At 50.8% G+C, this 16,389-nt stretch overlaps 1 protein-coding gene and 1 long non-coding RNA gene across 6 annotated transcripts in view; one reads left to right on the forward strand and one right to left on the reverse strand.

Annotated features, from left to right (window-relative positions):
* The first annotated feature begins 3,009 nt into the window (after positions 1–3,009).
* Positions 3,010–16,389, forward strand: part of PAQR5 (progestin and adipoQ receptor family member 5) — a 30,800-nt gene continuing 17,420 nt past the window's right edge. For 2 of the 5 annotated variants that reach the window (XM_089782099.1, XM_014578070.4), the window contains exons 1-3: positions 3,231–3,370; positions 4,829–4,883; positions 14,708–14,900. In XM_089782099.1, the coding sequence (XP_089638225.1) occupies positions 14,850–14,900 (51 nt within the window). In that variant the 5' untranslated portion in view covers positions 3,231–3,370; positions 4,829–4,883; positions 14,708–14,849. Of the gene's footprint in view, positions 3,138–3,230; positions 3,371–4,828; positions 4,884–6,112; positions 6,253–7,249; positions 7,796–14,707; positions 14,901–16,389 lie in introns of those variants that run through there. The other 3 variants (XM_089782101.1, XM_089782100.1, XM_089782102.1) reach the window with 3 other exon arrangements.
* LOC112547304 (uncharacterized) overlaps positions 6,246–16,389 on the reverse strand; it is a 29,934-nt gene continuing 19,790 nt past the window's right edge. Inside the window, exons 2-4 of the long non-coding RNA XR_012895674.2 lie at positions 14,637–14,718; positions 7,162–7,223; positions 6,246–6,685 (exon numbers count right to left, since the gene is read on the reverse strand). This is a non-coding gene — a long non-coding RNA (uncharacterized LOC112547304). The remainder of the gene's footprint in view (positions 6,686–7,161; positions 7,224–14,636; positions 14,719–16,389) is intronic.

Here is a 16,389-nt window from a genome sequence, read left to right on the forward strand (position 1 = left end):
CGTCAAAGCATCTTAAAGTGTACTGGTGCCGCGTTAACGGGATACAGCCGCACGCTCTGTACCGTCTTGGTGTCGTAAATCGAAGGGTAACGGAAGATTGCCTAGGCAAAGCTGCCACGCTGCCTGAGAAATGGGGACGTGCCACCGCCGTTGCGTTCTGGTCTCCGGAAGCCGTCCCAGAGGCCCCCGTACGCGGGAGGAAGGCTGTATCCCCCCTGGCCGTTGGGTTGTGTCTGAAGAGAGAGATTCTAAACTCCGTTGTTGTTGTCATTTTGGTTTTGTGGGTTTTTTCCTTTGGTTCCCATTTTACAAGTACCTAGAACGTCATGATGACAAGCTTTTCTTTCGGGTCTCCTTTGCTGGCGGCCTCGCTTTAGCAAAAACTGGAGCTAAGGCCATGCCAAAAGGTTGTTAGGAACAGCCGAAAATGATGTTGAACTAGTACATTTCCATTGAATGCAAACTTGCTAGACCAGTTCCCGGCTCAGAAGACTCACCCTTTGATACCCTTCCCAGCCGCTTCTGGTCACATGAGACGCACTCTCTCTCCACACACACATGCAGAGTTGATCTGGAAATATGAAATATCGGCACATAGCTAAGCCCTAGATAGGGTCTCTCTCTAAGGGCTCGCTAGAGCCCCAGGAAGAAAAGCAGCTAGTGCACTGGACTGGGACACGAGACCTGCATTCATTTCCCACCTCCATCACGGTCTTTTTTTCATGTGACCTTGGACGTGTCATTTAATTGCATGTGCCTCAGTTTCCCCTTTGGCAAGCGAGGATCATTCTTCCCTGCCTTAGAAGTGTAAGGAGACCAACCTGTTAACGACTGTGTTGCTACAGCGATGAGGACATGACAAGGACTAAAACTTGAGCTCCCGCAAAGGCCAAAGGGGAGTGTCTGTTACCAGCTGGGCACTGGATGAACCCGAGAGAGCGACGACTTGAACAGATGCAGAGGCTCTGGCGAGGCTAAAAATCTCACAGATGCTTTGTCTGGAGCCGGGGCTCCAAGTCTTGACCAGAGGAGAGCGGGGTAGCCATGGGAACAGACGCTGGGCCCCTGGGAAAATGGAGGGGCTGGCTCTGTGCTCCCGGAAGGGGCGTGGCCTCAGGCACAAGGGGCGGGGCTGAGGGCAGCCAATGCTCAGCACTGCCCAGAGCGTGGCACCCCGCCCCCCCAGCCCTTAGAGCTATCCCCAGAGTGCACCGTGCCACCCCCCCAGCCCTTGGAGCAAGGGTGGGGAAACTGAGGCCCAGGGCTGGATGTGGCCTCCAGCTTGCCTGGATCTGGCCCGCAAAGCTCCCTCCAGCATTGGGGAGCCCATGCTGGTGTTTACATCCCCCTCCCCTCCCCCGTCGTCCCATCACTGGGCCCCCCCTAGACTCTGGTGTGTGAGGGGAATGTGGAGAGCGTCTTGCTGCTTCTCAAGTGGGGGTCACCACGATGAGGGTGGTTTCCTCTGCTTCTCACTTGTGTGTGAGCCCCCCCCCCAACTGATTTTTCAGTGGCCTCCTAACCCCTCCAAAATTCCCCGCCCCCACCTTAGAGCCCCACACAGTACACCATGCTACCCCCAGCCCTGGGAGGGCCCCAGAATGCACCAGGCCGCCTCCCGGCCCTCAGCGCCGCCCGGAGCGCACTGCACAGCTCTCTGGCAGCCATGCCAAGGCTTTGGAATCACGGGTCCTGGGGCACTTGCCCCATTCCCCCTGCCCTGGGCAGACCTGCATCCGAGCCCTGGGAGCCTGCGTGGGCTGCCCTGGGCTCTGAGACTGGGGCTGGGGGGACGGGGTTGTGGTTGCAGTGCAGCTGGGCCGTAGTTCATATGGGACCACTGTGGCCATCTAGTCTGCCCTCCAGTCCCCGGCAGGCCCCGAACGGTCCCAAACGAGCACACGCAGCCCGTCCGCACCAGCCCCTTCCTGGGCAGGCGGCACCGGGTTCAGAAGGGACATGCCGGGGCTCAGGCTGGGTCGTGCGTCGCTCTGAGCCGCGCCCTTCGTCCCGCGCCGGCCCAAGACGGACACGTGCGTGAGCTGGCCGGGCCTCGCGAGTGCAGCAATGTTTGGGGAGTCCCGTCTGCTGGTCTTAGCGCCGGGGGATTACACAGCCGACGGTTCCCAGACTCTGCCCCTTCCCCGTCAGGCACGGACTGCGGTTTTGAGGTGCTGCGGGGGTGGGGGGAGACGCAGAGGCCTGATGGAAAGTCAGTAAATGGTTCAGAGGGGGGCAAAAGCAAACGCAGGGAGGATGCACACAGTCCACGCTGCCTGCCAGGAGCGGGCAGAAAGCCAGCATCTGTCCTTCGCTCGCCGCATCCCGGGCCCATAGAATTTGGGAACTCAAGGGGGTAAAGCACTTACAGAGCGGAGCCCCGATTCTGTCCCCCCCCCCCGAATGGAGTTAATGGCGATGTTCTGGGTGCGGCTGTGCCGGCCAAATGTCTCGTTCACCAGTGACGCGTTAACCTGGCCATTTGCGTCCCAGCAAAGCAGAGCGTTGGGCCAATTGGCTGGCAAATGGACCCTCCTCCCCCACCTGCGCTTTGGGCAGCCGAAGAGCACTGGGTTGTTCTCCGGGGCCGCGTCCCAGCCCCAAAGGGCATCGCGGTGTCGTGCTGGCGTCTGTGCCGTGGGAGATGATCAGCGCACTGATGGATCCAAATGAATCAGCTGTTTACAGCTTGTCCCCAAAGCGGGCCCACGCCTGACCTTCTGCAGAGACATCCGTCCGACTGATGGGAGCGGTGACTCACCTCCAGTTGGAAAAACGCGTGTCCCAGAGTTTTGAAGATGCTTTACGTGAGTGTCACTTGGCGGGGATCCTGGTAGGCGGGGTCATGAGACCGGCTGTTGCTTCCAGGGCCGTATTTACAGTCTGGCCTCTGGTTTTGCAAGCTCCCTTTTCCCGGGTAGTAGAACGACTTCCCTGATTTCTCAGCTGACGGGTTTCTCTGTGCCCTCGGCGGAGGGTGTGTGCACCGTGAACCTCCTGCTGAGCCGGGTTCTGCATTCTTTCCCCACACCCTCTCCAGTTGCCTTTCCTGGCTACGGCACGTACTTCCCTCATCCTGAGCTAACAAAAAGCACCTTAACGGCACACCCAGTTCTCAAAGACTGGTGGAGCTTTAGGTATGTCTGGAATTTTTGTACATTGATTCCTACAGCAAAGACGAGCGTTCGCTGCCGCGGGGGACCGCACGTCTTCGGCGGCTCTGTGACACCGAGCCGGTCATGTCATAGTCCCGCCGCCAGACGTCGGAGGGGTTTGTTTCTTCTGATGTGAGCGCTGAGAGGTGGGCGGGAGCCAGCTCCTTTCGCTGCACGTGTGGCCAGCAGTTATGGGCCCTAGTCCAGCGTGAGGTGTAAGTATTGGCGTGGAATGGCTTGCATGCAGAAAAACTAGAACGGAATGCTGATGCTTAGGAATTGTGCGTTTGAACTAGCTGTAGTGCAACTAGCTGGTCACACGGCATTTTGCTTCTGCTCCCTGAGTGGATGACAAACTTTTTAGCAGGCCCACAACAAATGCCCAAAAGAAAAAAAAAAGTGCTTTTGGTACAAAAGTGAGAACTCCAAAGTTTGGGGGCAGTTTTCTGAATGTCCAAGTGATCACTGGAATGTTTAGAAATACTGAACGGTGCAAACCCATGGCCAACTGGGAACCAAATGTGAACTGTTCGTTCATTACTATATGCATAGATTTGTGTTGATCTTACTCTCCTAGATCTATGTCATAAATAGGAGAGCGCTGGTGTTTAGCAGGAGGCCTGGAATACTTCTCTAGCTAATCTTCAGTGTGACTACTTGTACAAATTTGGAGCTCGTGAGAAGCCCATGAAGAAAATTGCTTTTTGTTTATGCCTGGTACTTGCTGGTACCAATAACATGCCTACGGCATTGTCCGTAACACTTTGTTGTTGATGTATTTGAAATTGCTGCCTTGGCTGGATAACATTATAGTCCCACTGAAAGAAATGACTTTGAAAAGAGACTACAGAACAGATGAGATGCAAGCTCGTATATTGCAGTCTGAAGTTTAAAAAAAAAAAAAAAGTTTAAAAGCAGCAATAAAAGCACTCGATAATTCTCATCCGAGGAAAATCCACAATTAAAATTCTGGAGCTGGAAAAGGGAGGGTTAACAAGCCCAAATTTAAACATATGTCATTTTTTTCTCCCCCTTGTGATTAAAACCTGGGACACTGTTGCATATTCATAAGGCCTGATTTCAAATGGTCGTTATTTCTGCTCTTCCTGATTGGTGAATACTGCAGTGTGCCTGGCTATCGGTTTTTAACTACTTCATAATACGAGAGCTATGACCTTGTACCACACTCGAGTGATTCGAGGCTCTTAGTGGGTTGCTATATTCAAATATAAAATACTTCCGCAGCGAGGGCAAAAGTAAAAATAGGGGCCTTACCAAAGAGGAAAAGAATTCATTGGGTGCCCCCACCCCCTGCCCACCCTTTTTTGCCCCATCCACCTCTTTTCGGGCATTTTCTCTCTCGCTTTTTTTAAGGGGCCCGATTCTGTGCCCTGAAAGCCAAAGGCCGGTTTGCCATTGGCTTGGATGGGTGCACAATGTGTGGTTTTACTCTGAGCAACGGCAGTGGGAGAGCTCCGATCTAGCGCATTGCGGGGCCGAGGCGGCAGCGTTCCTGCGTGAAATGATATTCTGGATTATTGCCCCCTGTAGCTGCCGGCTCTGCGGGTTCTGAGACCCAGGCTGGGTTCTCTGACTCGCGTGCCAGTGCTACCTGTAAAATACGCCCCTCATTACAAGGGATGTTCCTTACTGTGTCTTCTCTGTTCAACAAGATGGGGAGCTGCTGAGTCCCGCAAGAAGCAGCGAGGAATCCCCGGGGAAAAGCTGGTGAGTGCTGTTCGTGATTGATTATTATGACAATAGTAGTATCTGGAGGAGCCAGGGCGGGGCAGGGTGCTAAGAACGCAGTCCCTTATCTTTGAAATACATTGCAGGCAGCCGCAGCCCTGGAGAAGCTCTGTTGCGTAAGAAGGTCCATTTTCACACAGTCCCTTTCCTGTGCCCATAACTGTACTTTTAAGCAACCCCAGTTTTGTAACCTCTTGGGATGTTGCCAAAGGGAGTTGTGACCCTATGTTTCTATCTCCCCCCACCCCATCCCCCTGCTTTTCTTGGGAAACTTAAGTCTTCAGTGCAAAGGGCTATTGTTGGCCGAGTTTGTTATATGCACGTTTTCATTCCCAAGGGGGAATTGCTGTGGATTTTACCAGCTGTCTGAGAGGGGCGGTGTCATGGGCTCTGTTCTCTCTGTCTCAGTGATGCTTTTAATTGGACTGATTCTGCCTCTCTTACTCACACGGACTAGTCCCCCACTGCCCAACTAGTTCCACTGACATCAGTGAAACTAGGTGGGAAGTCTGGCAGGCCCTGTGTAAATGGGGCAGGATTGGGTCTGATCTGATAGGCAGCTGGTGCCTGCCAGGCAGGGGCCACCCAGAGGACTAGGAAGGGGGCATGAGAGGGCACCCTATTTAGGGATTAAAATTTTGGCAGGGGTGCTGGTGCATTTCTCCAGTCACCGGTGTCCAATAAAGCAGGTAGTTTCTGCACCACTGGATAGGCTCAAAGCGCGTTGCCGTGAATGAGCTGGGATTTACAGACCCGGCAAGGTAAGCAGGCATGTGTACCCCCATTTCAGAGCTGGGGAACCACTGACTGCCTGGACAGTAAAGAGGCCTGTGGGTTTATGCACTAGGAGCCAGCATTCTGCTCCCTGTAGGTCTCAAGAAACTAAATCCAGAACATAATCTAATCTGTTTGGACTCGGCTATTTCCAATGACAAATGAATCCAAATTAATTTGCTCCCATTTCCCGTGCGCTTAATCACCTTCCCGGCCCTGAACAAATGCACTCAGCCCACCCCACCGCCGGCTCCTCTGCACACGCAGCCCGGCCAAGTGGCTCTGGCAAGCATATCTCACGCAGAACGTTTCTGCTGCCCTGCCCTTCAGAGGCCAACAGGTGGTTGTTTCTTTTGCAAACCTGTCAGCCCACTTGCTGTCAGGGAGGTTTCTCTGCACCCTCACTCAGCCCCAAACCACCCTGCTGCTTGCCACACATTTCTAGCTCAGGGCTGAGAGGTGCATTTCCTCCTGTGCAAGGAGAAATAGTATTGACACCTTGGTTGTGACCTGCTGCCAGCTCTTCTGGTTACAAGGCATGAGGGAATGCATTGCAGCTCCTGGAGCCGGACATGTAAGTACAGTGCCTCTCTGCTTCCCAGCACCTCTTCTGGAGTTTATGAAGTTTTTTTTTTTTTTTTTTAAAGATCTTTTATGTTGCTTGCAGTGAAATATACTGAGTCTTTATGCAGTAAATTCAAACAGCCTCTTGTCTGTAAGTGGGCTTGGGAGGTTTAGATTTTTATTGGTACATGTCAATTTCCCTGTCCACACACATACATGAAAAAATATTTCCACTGAACAAAATAAAAACGTACAGCCAGGCGACGTCAGAAAAATGCTCCTGGAGAACTCAAGTCCGGGTATTTACTGTGTCTGGTTTGAGATGTGAAGGTGGCAATTGGTGTGAGTGGTTATAAAGCTTTAACATTTTGCATCTCAACCGCTATTCTCAGTAAACAGTCGCCTAAGTCCCCTTTGCCCGATCACACCATCATTTCACACAACTGTGGAAAAAGTAAGCCAATAAAAAAAACTTTAAAAATATTATTTCTCAGAATTATTTAAAAAAAATCCTATTCTGCAAAGCCTGAGTAGATCCACTCGGCAAGAGAAAGTTGGAACTTTTCGTGTCCTCTACAGAGAAACGATGGAAATGTTAGAGTGTATTTTGTAGGTGCGGTAAGAGGAATTTATTTAACGAGTTGCTTCCTTTGTGCATTCCTGCACTTTCATTCCAAAGCCTTTCCCAATCAGACACACACACCACTAAAATGCAGCCATATTGGACTCTGGGTTCAACAAAACACCTTAGTACATGATTAAGTCTGTGTGAAGGTGACTTCAGCTAAACTTAAGCATTCACTTAAAACTTCATTTGTTGAACTGCTTTGCTGTGTTGGGCCCCAAACAATAAATGACAGAATAATACAAAGTCCTTGCCATTCTGTCTACAAGGTTTTGGCATTTCTAACGTTATTACCTTTCGTGGTGATTCTGCAGGACGGCTCAGTCACTGGTTTCATAGTTGAACAATTCTCTCTACTGATTAAATCATAAAAGTTAATAATTAACAGCTAAAATTCTTCTCTTGTATTTAAATCATCCCGTGCGCACTATTGTGTTTTAACTCTGGTTGTGTCCACCTGCAGCCAGTGTTAGTAAAGGTAATGATAGCCACTCTGCAACGGAAGGCAAACCTGGTTCACCTTAGGCCCATCTTTGCCGGAACAAACGCACACCCTTGTCCAAGAGAGGTGATGCCGGAGGGGAATGCCACTTGCAGAAACCCGCCTGCAAACCCTGCAAGTTCAACTGTCAGGCTGAACTGTTTCAGCGCGAACTCAATAGCAAACATGAGGCTGGCTCCTGCCCTTGGAGATGTGGGTGTGCCCTGTGCAGAGAGGGTTTTGTAAAAATATCTCCCCGGCCCGTGTTTGCATCCGCGTGCTGAGTGAGTGAGATAAGCAGGGAGCGGTTTCTCTGGATTCAAGCTTCAAAGCCAAATTTGGATCAGGACTTGGGAGCACTTAGGTGCACATTGCATGCCTGGAACTCGGTGGCGAGGAACGTGTGGCTTGCGCCCGGGGAAGCTGTGTTGGACGATCCGTGAGGAAGTTTGTATCCCTGTTTGGGGGGGGGGGCGGTTGTAACGTCCACAAAGAACTCTCTATCCTTGTATGCACCTACCACCGCTGGCCCGTCGCTGTCTGGCTGCCTGTTAATATTTCCCTCATTCAAATGAGCACAGCGGCCCAGGGGTCATCTGTGCCTATGTTGCGTAGGAGCAGAGGGAAATGGGATGCGCGGGGGGGGGGGGGGGGGGCATTGTCGGTCCTCACTGGTCTTTTCATCGGTTCTGGCATGGTGCGTCACTTCCCCCGAGCTTTGAAAGATGGGGCTATTTTTCTGACACTTAACTGCCTTCTGCTCTCAGCAGCCAATTACACAGGTAACAACAAATGGTCTGGTAGCACTTTATAGACTAACAAAACATGTCGATGGTGTCATGAGCTTTCATGGGCACAGCCCACTTCTTCAGATGACCGGAGTTTTGAGTTTAGGATGTGCAGACCCAAAATAAATGGGGGGGGGAGGGCGATGGAAGAGGAGGGGGGTGGGAAACAAGGAGAAGAGGGTATGAAAATATCAAAGGGAAAAATAAGAAGGATAAATATGATAAAAATGGTGGAGGGAGAGCTCAGTGGTTTGAGCATTGGCCTGGTAAACCCAGGGTTGTGAGTTCAATCCTTGCAGAGGCCATTTAGTGATTTGGGGCAAAATTCATCAGGGATGGTACTTGGTCCTGCTGTGAAGGCAGGGGACTGGACTCAATGACCTTTCAGGGTCCCTTCCCGTTCTAGGAGACAGGCATCTCCATTCATTTATTTTATTTTAGGAAGGCAGAACTGGCAATCAGTGAGCACCTGAAGATGGGATAGTTAAAACGAAGCAGATAAGGCTCAAAGGCAATTAGATAGGAAGGGTACTAATGCAAGAATCTACACAAACAGCTGTGTGCACCTTCATTGAATGTTAGGTTGATAATGTCCCAGCCGTTCCTCATCTTTGTTACCTGCACACATTCCTCTATCCCTTCCACACTGTAGGGGGACACACTCCCAGGGCGCAAGGTACAACCCTGTTAATTTACACACTCACCCGTCCCCAGTGCCTAGGGCTCAGGGTGGAATTTCCTGCGGGTTTGCTGGTTCTTTAGCCGCTGAAAGAGCTTCCCTCAGTAATATTCGTATCCTCGATGTATTGACAATTCCCAAGCAAGCAGACTACACATGCTAAGCACACAGTGTCACGCTCACCAGCCCTGATACAGGCAGGCAGATTTCCCCTGCTGGCCAGGCAAGCTCAGTCTCTCTGGATAATCCTGGCGGCTCTGGTCTTAGGCCGGTCCTGGAGGTGAGTTCTTCTTCCAGGTCTTCCCCCTTCTAATTAACAGCGGGTCACGAAGGAGGTGCAGTCACATCACGAGGACTTTCAGTTTTCTGACAGCGGAAAACCGACCTGGGATGTGGTTGGGGGGGGGGTGAGACTTTGTCTGGGGGTGCAGCTGTAGGGTGGGGCTAGGGATGATGGGGGTGAAGGGCTGGGGGGATTCGGCGTGTGGGGGAGCATGAGGGCTCTGGCTAGGGGCGTGGCTCTTGGGTGAGGCTGGAGCTGAGGGGATTTGGTACAGGTGGGGGCTTTGGGCTGAGGAGTGAGGCGGATGGGAGGGGGTTCAGGTCTGGGGCAGGAGGAAAGGGGCACAGGTGGGGGTGCAGGCTCCTGGCAACACTTACCTCCGGCGGCTCCTGGAAGTGACCAACCTGCTCCCTACCCCTAGCTTCTAGCCAGATGCATGGCCAGGTGTCTCCAGGAGCTGCCCCGTTGGCAGGGGCAGCTCCTGGGGCTCCCATTGGCTGTGGTTCCCAGCCAATGGGAGCTGCGGGGTCAGGGCATGCATGCAGAGCCCCCCGGCTATTTACGAGCCAGAGCGGGGACACGCCGTCCACTTCTGGAAACCGCATGGAGCTGTTCCCTGCTGTGCCACTGCTCAGATGTTTTATGGCCGGGTTGTCACCGCTGACCAGAGCTGCCAGGGTCCCTGTCTGACCAGACGTGGTGATTGAAAATCGGATGCCTGGCACCCTAATATCGACATCATGAGGCCCTTGGACTCTCTGGAGAGCAGGGAATGCCGGCCAGGAGAGCGAACCGGCCAGCTAGCCATGCATGTGGGGAAATGGCAGAGGCTTGCCGGGTTGAAATTCAGGCGGGAAACGGGAAGGTTCCCACCTCTTGGTGGCAACATTTGGAGCAGCCTCCCATTGGTATGATGCAGGCAAACCAGCTCATTGGTTTGAAGACGGAACTTGATAAACGTAGTAATGGGATCACACGGGGGGATTTGGTACAGGAGGGGGCTTTGGGCTGGACCGAGGAGCAAGGGGCATGGGAGGGGGTTCAGGATTATATGGGGGGGGGCTGCCTGGCATAGTACCGGCTTGGACAGACACGCCGGGAGGTCCTTTCCATCCCATTCTAGGTAAATGTGTTTGTACTGATGCACAACACAGTAACTCTCTAGCTGGGGCGTACTGCGCGCTTCAAAACTGCACCGTCCGCTGCTCTTAGATCCCACACAGGTGGGGGCAAACACAAGAGCCTTACTATGTAGCAAGTCAGCGGCTTGTCATCTGTGGTCCTGGTCACTCTGAGTCCTGGGAGCCCAGCGTATCTGGCACTCAGCTTTGTCTGACACTAAAAATATGAGTCACGGGCTGATCAGGGATCCCACGTGGAAACCACGTCCCTGTCCAACACACGTTGAGCTGCTCCCATTTCCAGTGTCATTAAAACAGCAGTGTTTGTTTTGAAACGGCCCCATGACTCCCTCGAGTTGTGTGTCCGTAGCAAAGTGTTCTGGCAAAGGATACGAATGGGGCGTGCTTGTTCCAGATGGCGAGAATCTGAGTAGGTATGGGAGGGCTTGACCCTGCACAGGACGGCTTGCTTTCAGCGGGGGTTTGAAGCTTTCCCTCGCGGGATTTGGCCCATGGCTTGTAGCGCAGCGAGAAAAACGCATAACTGGACAGTGCCCTGCGTGTAACGAGCCAGAACTCTGAGCCCGCAGGATCCTGGTTATAAAGTCTGACAGAAGCCAGGCAATTGCAGATCATGGGAAACAAATCAGACGTTCTGTGTAAATGAAAGCATTTCGGATTATGTTCCGTATTCCATGTCCAGGATAGACTCATTTTTTTTTCTTTAAATATAAATGAGCGAACATCAACCCTTCTCCCCCCCCGCCTCAGGCGCAGCTTTGCAAAGCGAACGATCCTACCTCCCTCCCCCTGTGCAGCGTAGGAGTTGCACGGCCACAAACTGTGCGTACCAGCGCTGGAAGCTGGGATCAGAGGGAGTGAGGCGAACCCCATTATAAGGGGCGGGGGCATTGGCAGGAAAGTAAAAGGAGAACATGTTTAATTCTCCTGGTAGAGAATAATTGCAGGGTGGAAAAGGAAATCAACGGCTTTGCTTGAGGTGCAGTTTCTCTCCTGCTGGTGCTGCGTGTCTGTGTGGAATATCCCACGACTAGTCGGATCCTGTCCTGGGCTGGGGCCCCGCAGCTCTTAGCGAAGTTGTGATTGGCGCGTTATGTGCCACAGAAAAGGCAAAGACGGGCTAACGGGGCTGTCTGTCCTGAAGTGTGTACTGACATCGGAAATAATGAAACTGCCATTCCCAGCTCCCCTGGGGTGCCAGTTTGTTGCTGTCCCTTGGAGAATCCTGCTTGACATACCGTGCAGGTGCTGCACTTGCTATGTAACTGTGCTAGTGACCAATATTCCCTCTAATCTTTGCCATCTATGTGCGGATTCCCCCCCATCCATGTGTGGAATAAATTTTGTTGTGTGCACCAACCGTGTGTGAATGTGCACCAGCAGCAGAAACCCAAACTGTTTTGACCGCTGTGCTAATCAGCTGGGCAGCATTAGGATCTCTCCTGAGCAGCCGAGCAAGCGCACGGCTTACAGGGAACACTGCTAGCGGCCCCGGGCGCCAGGCCTGCTGGAAGGTGAGGCACGCTGATAAAATACATGCATGGAGGCTGACCTTCCAGGGCTCGTCTTGACAATCTGTGACACACGGCAGGGCACACGCTCCGGGGATGGGACGTCTGGGGAACAGGCACGAGAGAGCCTGTGGATTAGTCTCTGGGTAGCCCAGTGCATGGAACCAGGGCCCTGCTGTGGCTTGCTGGGAGAAGTGGTCTGCGTAAGACAAACTGGCACGAGGCTGCACGAGCTGGATGTTGGAAAAGGTCTTTCGGAACTAGATCTCTGGGGCATAGTGAGCTGGGCACAGAGATCGGTGAGCCCCTGCTGTTCCAGCTCGCCCTTCGCTGCCAGGGTTCAGCATCTCCCACCCGCAGCTTGCCTCAGCCATGCCAGCAGGGGCCTGACAGAGCACCACCACTAGGGAAGGCTGCCAGTAGGGGTTGACATGGCTGATCTCCCAGGGAGCTGTCAGAGGTGTTGGTACTCCCCACCTTGTGGCACTGGACTGGGAGCAATAAGCACGTACACGAGCATTTTGGCCGATCCCGGCTGGAACGAGGAGGCGCTCCCGTGACCAAGATTACTCCAAATGGCTACAGGTTTGGCTGCATTGCCTGGATCCCCCATCTCCCTATTCCTTCAGGGAGAGTCCACCTGCCCCTCATATCATCTCCCTTGCCCACTCTGTTGGGGCATGTCTACACAGCAGGGAGAAAGCCGAAATAAGGCATGCAGTTTGAGCTACGTCAATTGCAGCGCTGAAGTCGAAACGGCTTATTTGGGCTTTTGGTGCTGCCTATGCAGCTGGAAGTCTGAGCTAGAGCTTCCTCCGACGTCCCTTACTCCTCGTGAAATAAGGGATACAGACGTCAGAGTAAGAAGTCCTCCTGCTCGACATTATTTCGACATTATGTCGAAATAACAGCTTGCTGCGTGGACGTGGACTGTGTTTCAGAATAACGTCCAGTATTCCGAAATAACGCTGCTGTGTAGACTGAGCCTTGATTTTGATGCTGATAAATGGAAATTTCAAACCCCGCTAGACGGAGCGTTAAGGAAACATTAATCCTGTTTGTGGTCCCTTTGACACCCACCGCTAACAGGAGCAGCCCACAGAAGAATACGGGAAACGAGCAACATTCTGCCAAAGGGCCAGTCCCGCCTTGAATGGGGGCAGAGGGGAGCTCTCTGTGAGGATTGATTGGCGCCATCAGGCCTCACTATGTTAGGACAAGTGGGCGTCTAAACTTCCTCCCAAGACGTCCGTCGATGGTGTGGAGTTTGCACCCCAGGCCAGAAGGGGCAGGCTAGTTTCTTAGGCGTGAAACAATGCGGTTGTGGGATGACCAAACCAGTCTGAGAATTCAGCTTGATGCCGGCAAAAAGTCTGGGACAAAAAAGAAAGAGGAGGGAGGGGGAGGCTTCAGAAATATTCCAGAATGAAATGTTTCCGTTTTGTTTGCACGATGTTCCAGTTTTTAATTTCCCTACATTGTTTTAAAACCCATCAAAATAAAACGGATTCAGCTTGAATTTTGCCAAGAAATTGGATGGGTTCATTTTGGGGTGATCTGAAACTCAGGGGTTTTTTTTTCGGCTCAGCCACCAAACTGAAATACTGATGGTTTGCTTAGCTCCAGCCCAAACTTACAGGTCTCCCAAAGTCCACGTAGACATAAGAACAACCATCCAGGATCAAACCAAAGGTCCAGCCAGCCCAGTGTCCTGTCTGCCCACAGTGGCCAACGCCAGGTGCCCGAGGGAGTGAACAAAAAAAGGAATCATCACGTGATCCCTCCTCTGTCGCCCATTCCCAGCTTCTGGCAAACAGAGGCCAGGAACACCATTCCTACCCATCCTGGCTAAGGATGTAAAGGGTTAACTGGCTACCCTGTAAGCATCATCCTTAACAGGTGATGCTTACGGGGTAAGTGGTTGACTGGTGGTCTGGTTGGGCTGGAGCACCCGCGGCAAGGTGCAATGGGTCCAGCAGGGCTGGAGCAGCCTCCCCTCCACCACATTGCAAGGAGCTGCTCCAGCTGGGCCCACTGCACCATGCGGCAGCCCACCCCAGCCAGGATCCCGGTCAACCAGTTAAACTTGATATTTAATTGGTTAACTTTTTAAACAGGATTTTACATCCCTAATCCTGGCTAATAGCCATTGACGGACCTATCCTCCATGAACTTATCTAGCTCTTTTTTTGAATCCTGTAATAGTCTTGGCCTTCACAACATCCTCTAGCAAGGAGTTCCACAGGTTGACTGTATGCAGAAAAATTTCCTTTGGTTTGTTTTAAACCTGCTACCTATTACTTTGATTTGGCGACCCTTAGTTCTTGTGTTATAACAAGGAATAAATAACACTTCCTTATTTACTTTCTTCACACCGGTCACGAATTATTGAGGTTCTCCTTTTGGTGCCTCAATGCCATGTCTTCCAGCTCTGGGTATGCTCTGCTCTCAGACTCAGTGGGACCGATCAGGCCTTAAGTATGGCCTACAGGGGCTGGTGCAGAGTTAAGAATCCCTTGAGGCGCTCGTTGCTTTAGGGGGACGTTTCTTCCTGCAAAAGATGATCACAAAACACTTCCACCTCCGCCCATTTTGATGGCCGAAATGTGGGGTGAGCTGGGTACAGGCCTCTCACCGAGGTGAATGTCACGGTATTGCCTTCCACCTCACCTTCACCCTGGCTGGGATGGCTGAGTTGGATTGGTCCTGCGTTGGGCAGGGGGCTGGACTGGGTGACTCCAGAGTCTCTTCGTGCCCTGGGATTCTAGGATTCTAAACCCGAGAACCCACACTGGCACCATAAGTTAGTAGAGAAACCACAATGGGAGCAGCTGATGGGGCTGCGGCACAAACTACAGCTGCCAATGACTGCTTGAATCCATTACCTGGGCCGGGTCCTTTCCTTGTTTTTCTCACTACAGCATTGTCCCTGTATTTGTCCTCTTGCTCTCCCTAGCACCAAAGCGCCTGGAAGACATAAATCAGGAGGAATTTGGCCTGAGGCAGAGAAGAAAACTTTGCAGAAGCTGATCTCTGAGGAGGTGAAGATTTTACGAGCATTTTGGAGCCGAAATCAACCCCACCTGGCCCAACGCACGATGCTGAGTTTGAAGTTGCCCAGGCAACTCAGTATTAATCAAGTGCCTAAAGTAAGTAAGGTTTTGTTAAACTGCGTCTCCTGTTTGGCGGCATTCTTCTAATGCTCGAAGGCAGTGCTTCTCAACTTTTTTAAAATAAAGTAACCCTTTTTAAATACAAAAAATTATAAATACCCCCAGTACCTACAGTTTTCAGACATACAATTTTTTGTCTACCATTGCAACACATTTGTTTAAACAACTTAATCGTAGCCGGGTGGGCGACGAAATTTTTGGGTGTAAAAAGTACAAAAATAATAAAGTGCTGTAAAACTTAAAACAAAAAATCAGTTTTCTCCAAATTTCAGTTGTTGATGTACCCCCCAGACTTCTCTCGAGTTACCCCTAAGAGTACTCATACCACTGGTTGAGAAACACTGCTCTAATGGCACATGCAAATATTTTAATTAAAGAATGTGGGCCATACCCTACATCCAACTTGGTGGCTCTCAACCTGGCTGGGAAAAGAGCCAATTTTTGTGGGAAAATGTTGATGTTTTGTTAAAAGTCTTGTTTTGAAGAGTTTGAAAGAGAGGCATTTAAAAAACAATGCAGAGCATTTTTTTCTGTGTATTTTTAATTTTGTAATTGAAAACATTATAAATATGGTTATAAAACTTGCATTCACCAAATACTACGGTTTGGCAAAAATGTTTTGATCTTTTTCAATACTATTTTGAATTCATTTACATTTCTATACACACATACATTTGTATATGAAAAGCAAGAATTTGAGGGGGGGGATGTTAAGTTTTATTAAATAAAATTTTATTTTCATGTGGTCATTTACTGAATGAAAATATTTTTCGTGAAAAAAATGCTAACCAATTATTGTGACCATATTGGGGGAAAAAATGGCCTAATTATTCAGAAAAAAGGTGGAGAATGAAACAAGGCCCATCTTCTCATTGGGGACAGTAGAATTATCTATGTGAAGAAGACGCATAGATGAGGCTTTTACTATTACTACTTTTGATTGAAAAGAAAAACTGAGAAAATGCTGGAGTTTAATGTTGTCTTGGCTTTGATTTTGGTCAGATGAAGGTAAAGAAAAAATATCTGTTCTTGCCTATGGCAAAATTTCATTTAAACAAGTTCAAATGCTCTGACTACCTTAAGTGGTGCATTGTACATTACGCAGAGAATCAGACCCTGGATTTCAGCATGAGAAGAATCATCAAATACATTTTAGAATCTTCTGATTAAAGCACATGGGCCAAACCCTATGTCCAAATCGGTAGACCTTGACATGGCTAGGAAAAGTCCCCATCTGCGTATCTCAAAAGCATGCAGAGTGCTCTGATCTAGGCCTGGGAAACATGAGGGACTTGTAGCAAACTCTGTTATTTAAGGAGAATGGGAGGCTTGTTAGGGGAATTCTTTGCCGTATTGGATTTATTCACACAGGGTAAGATCTCTGCTAAAACAATAGCGGCACCAGCTGTCATCCCAATTGGATCCTATTTCTAAACCCACTTCATTGAGATGCTGTTCAATTAGC

This window comes from Pelodiscus sinensis, chromosome 14 (assembly GCF_052426305.1).
Source record: "Pelodiscus sinensis isolate ZL-2025 chromosome 14, ASM5242630v1, whole genome shotgun sequence".
Classification (NCBI taxonomy): Eukaryota; Metazoa; Chordata; order Testudines; family Trionychidae; genus Pelodiscus; species Pelodiscus sinensis.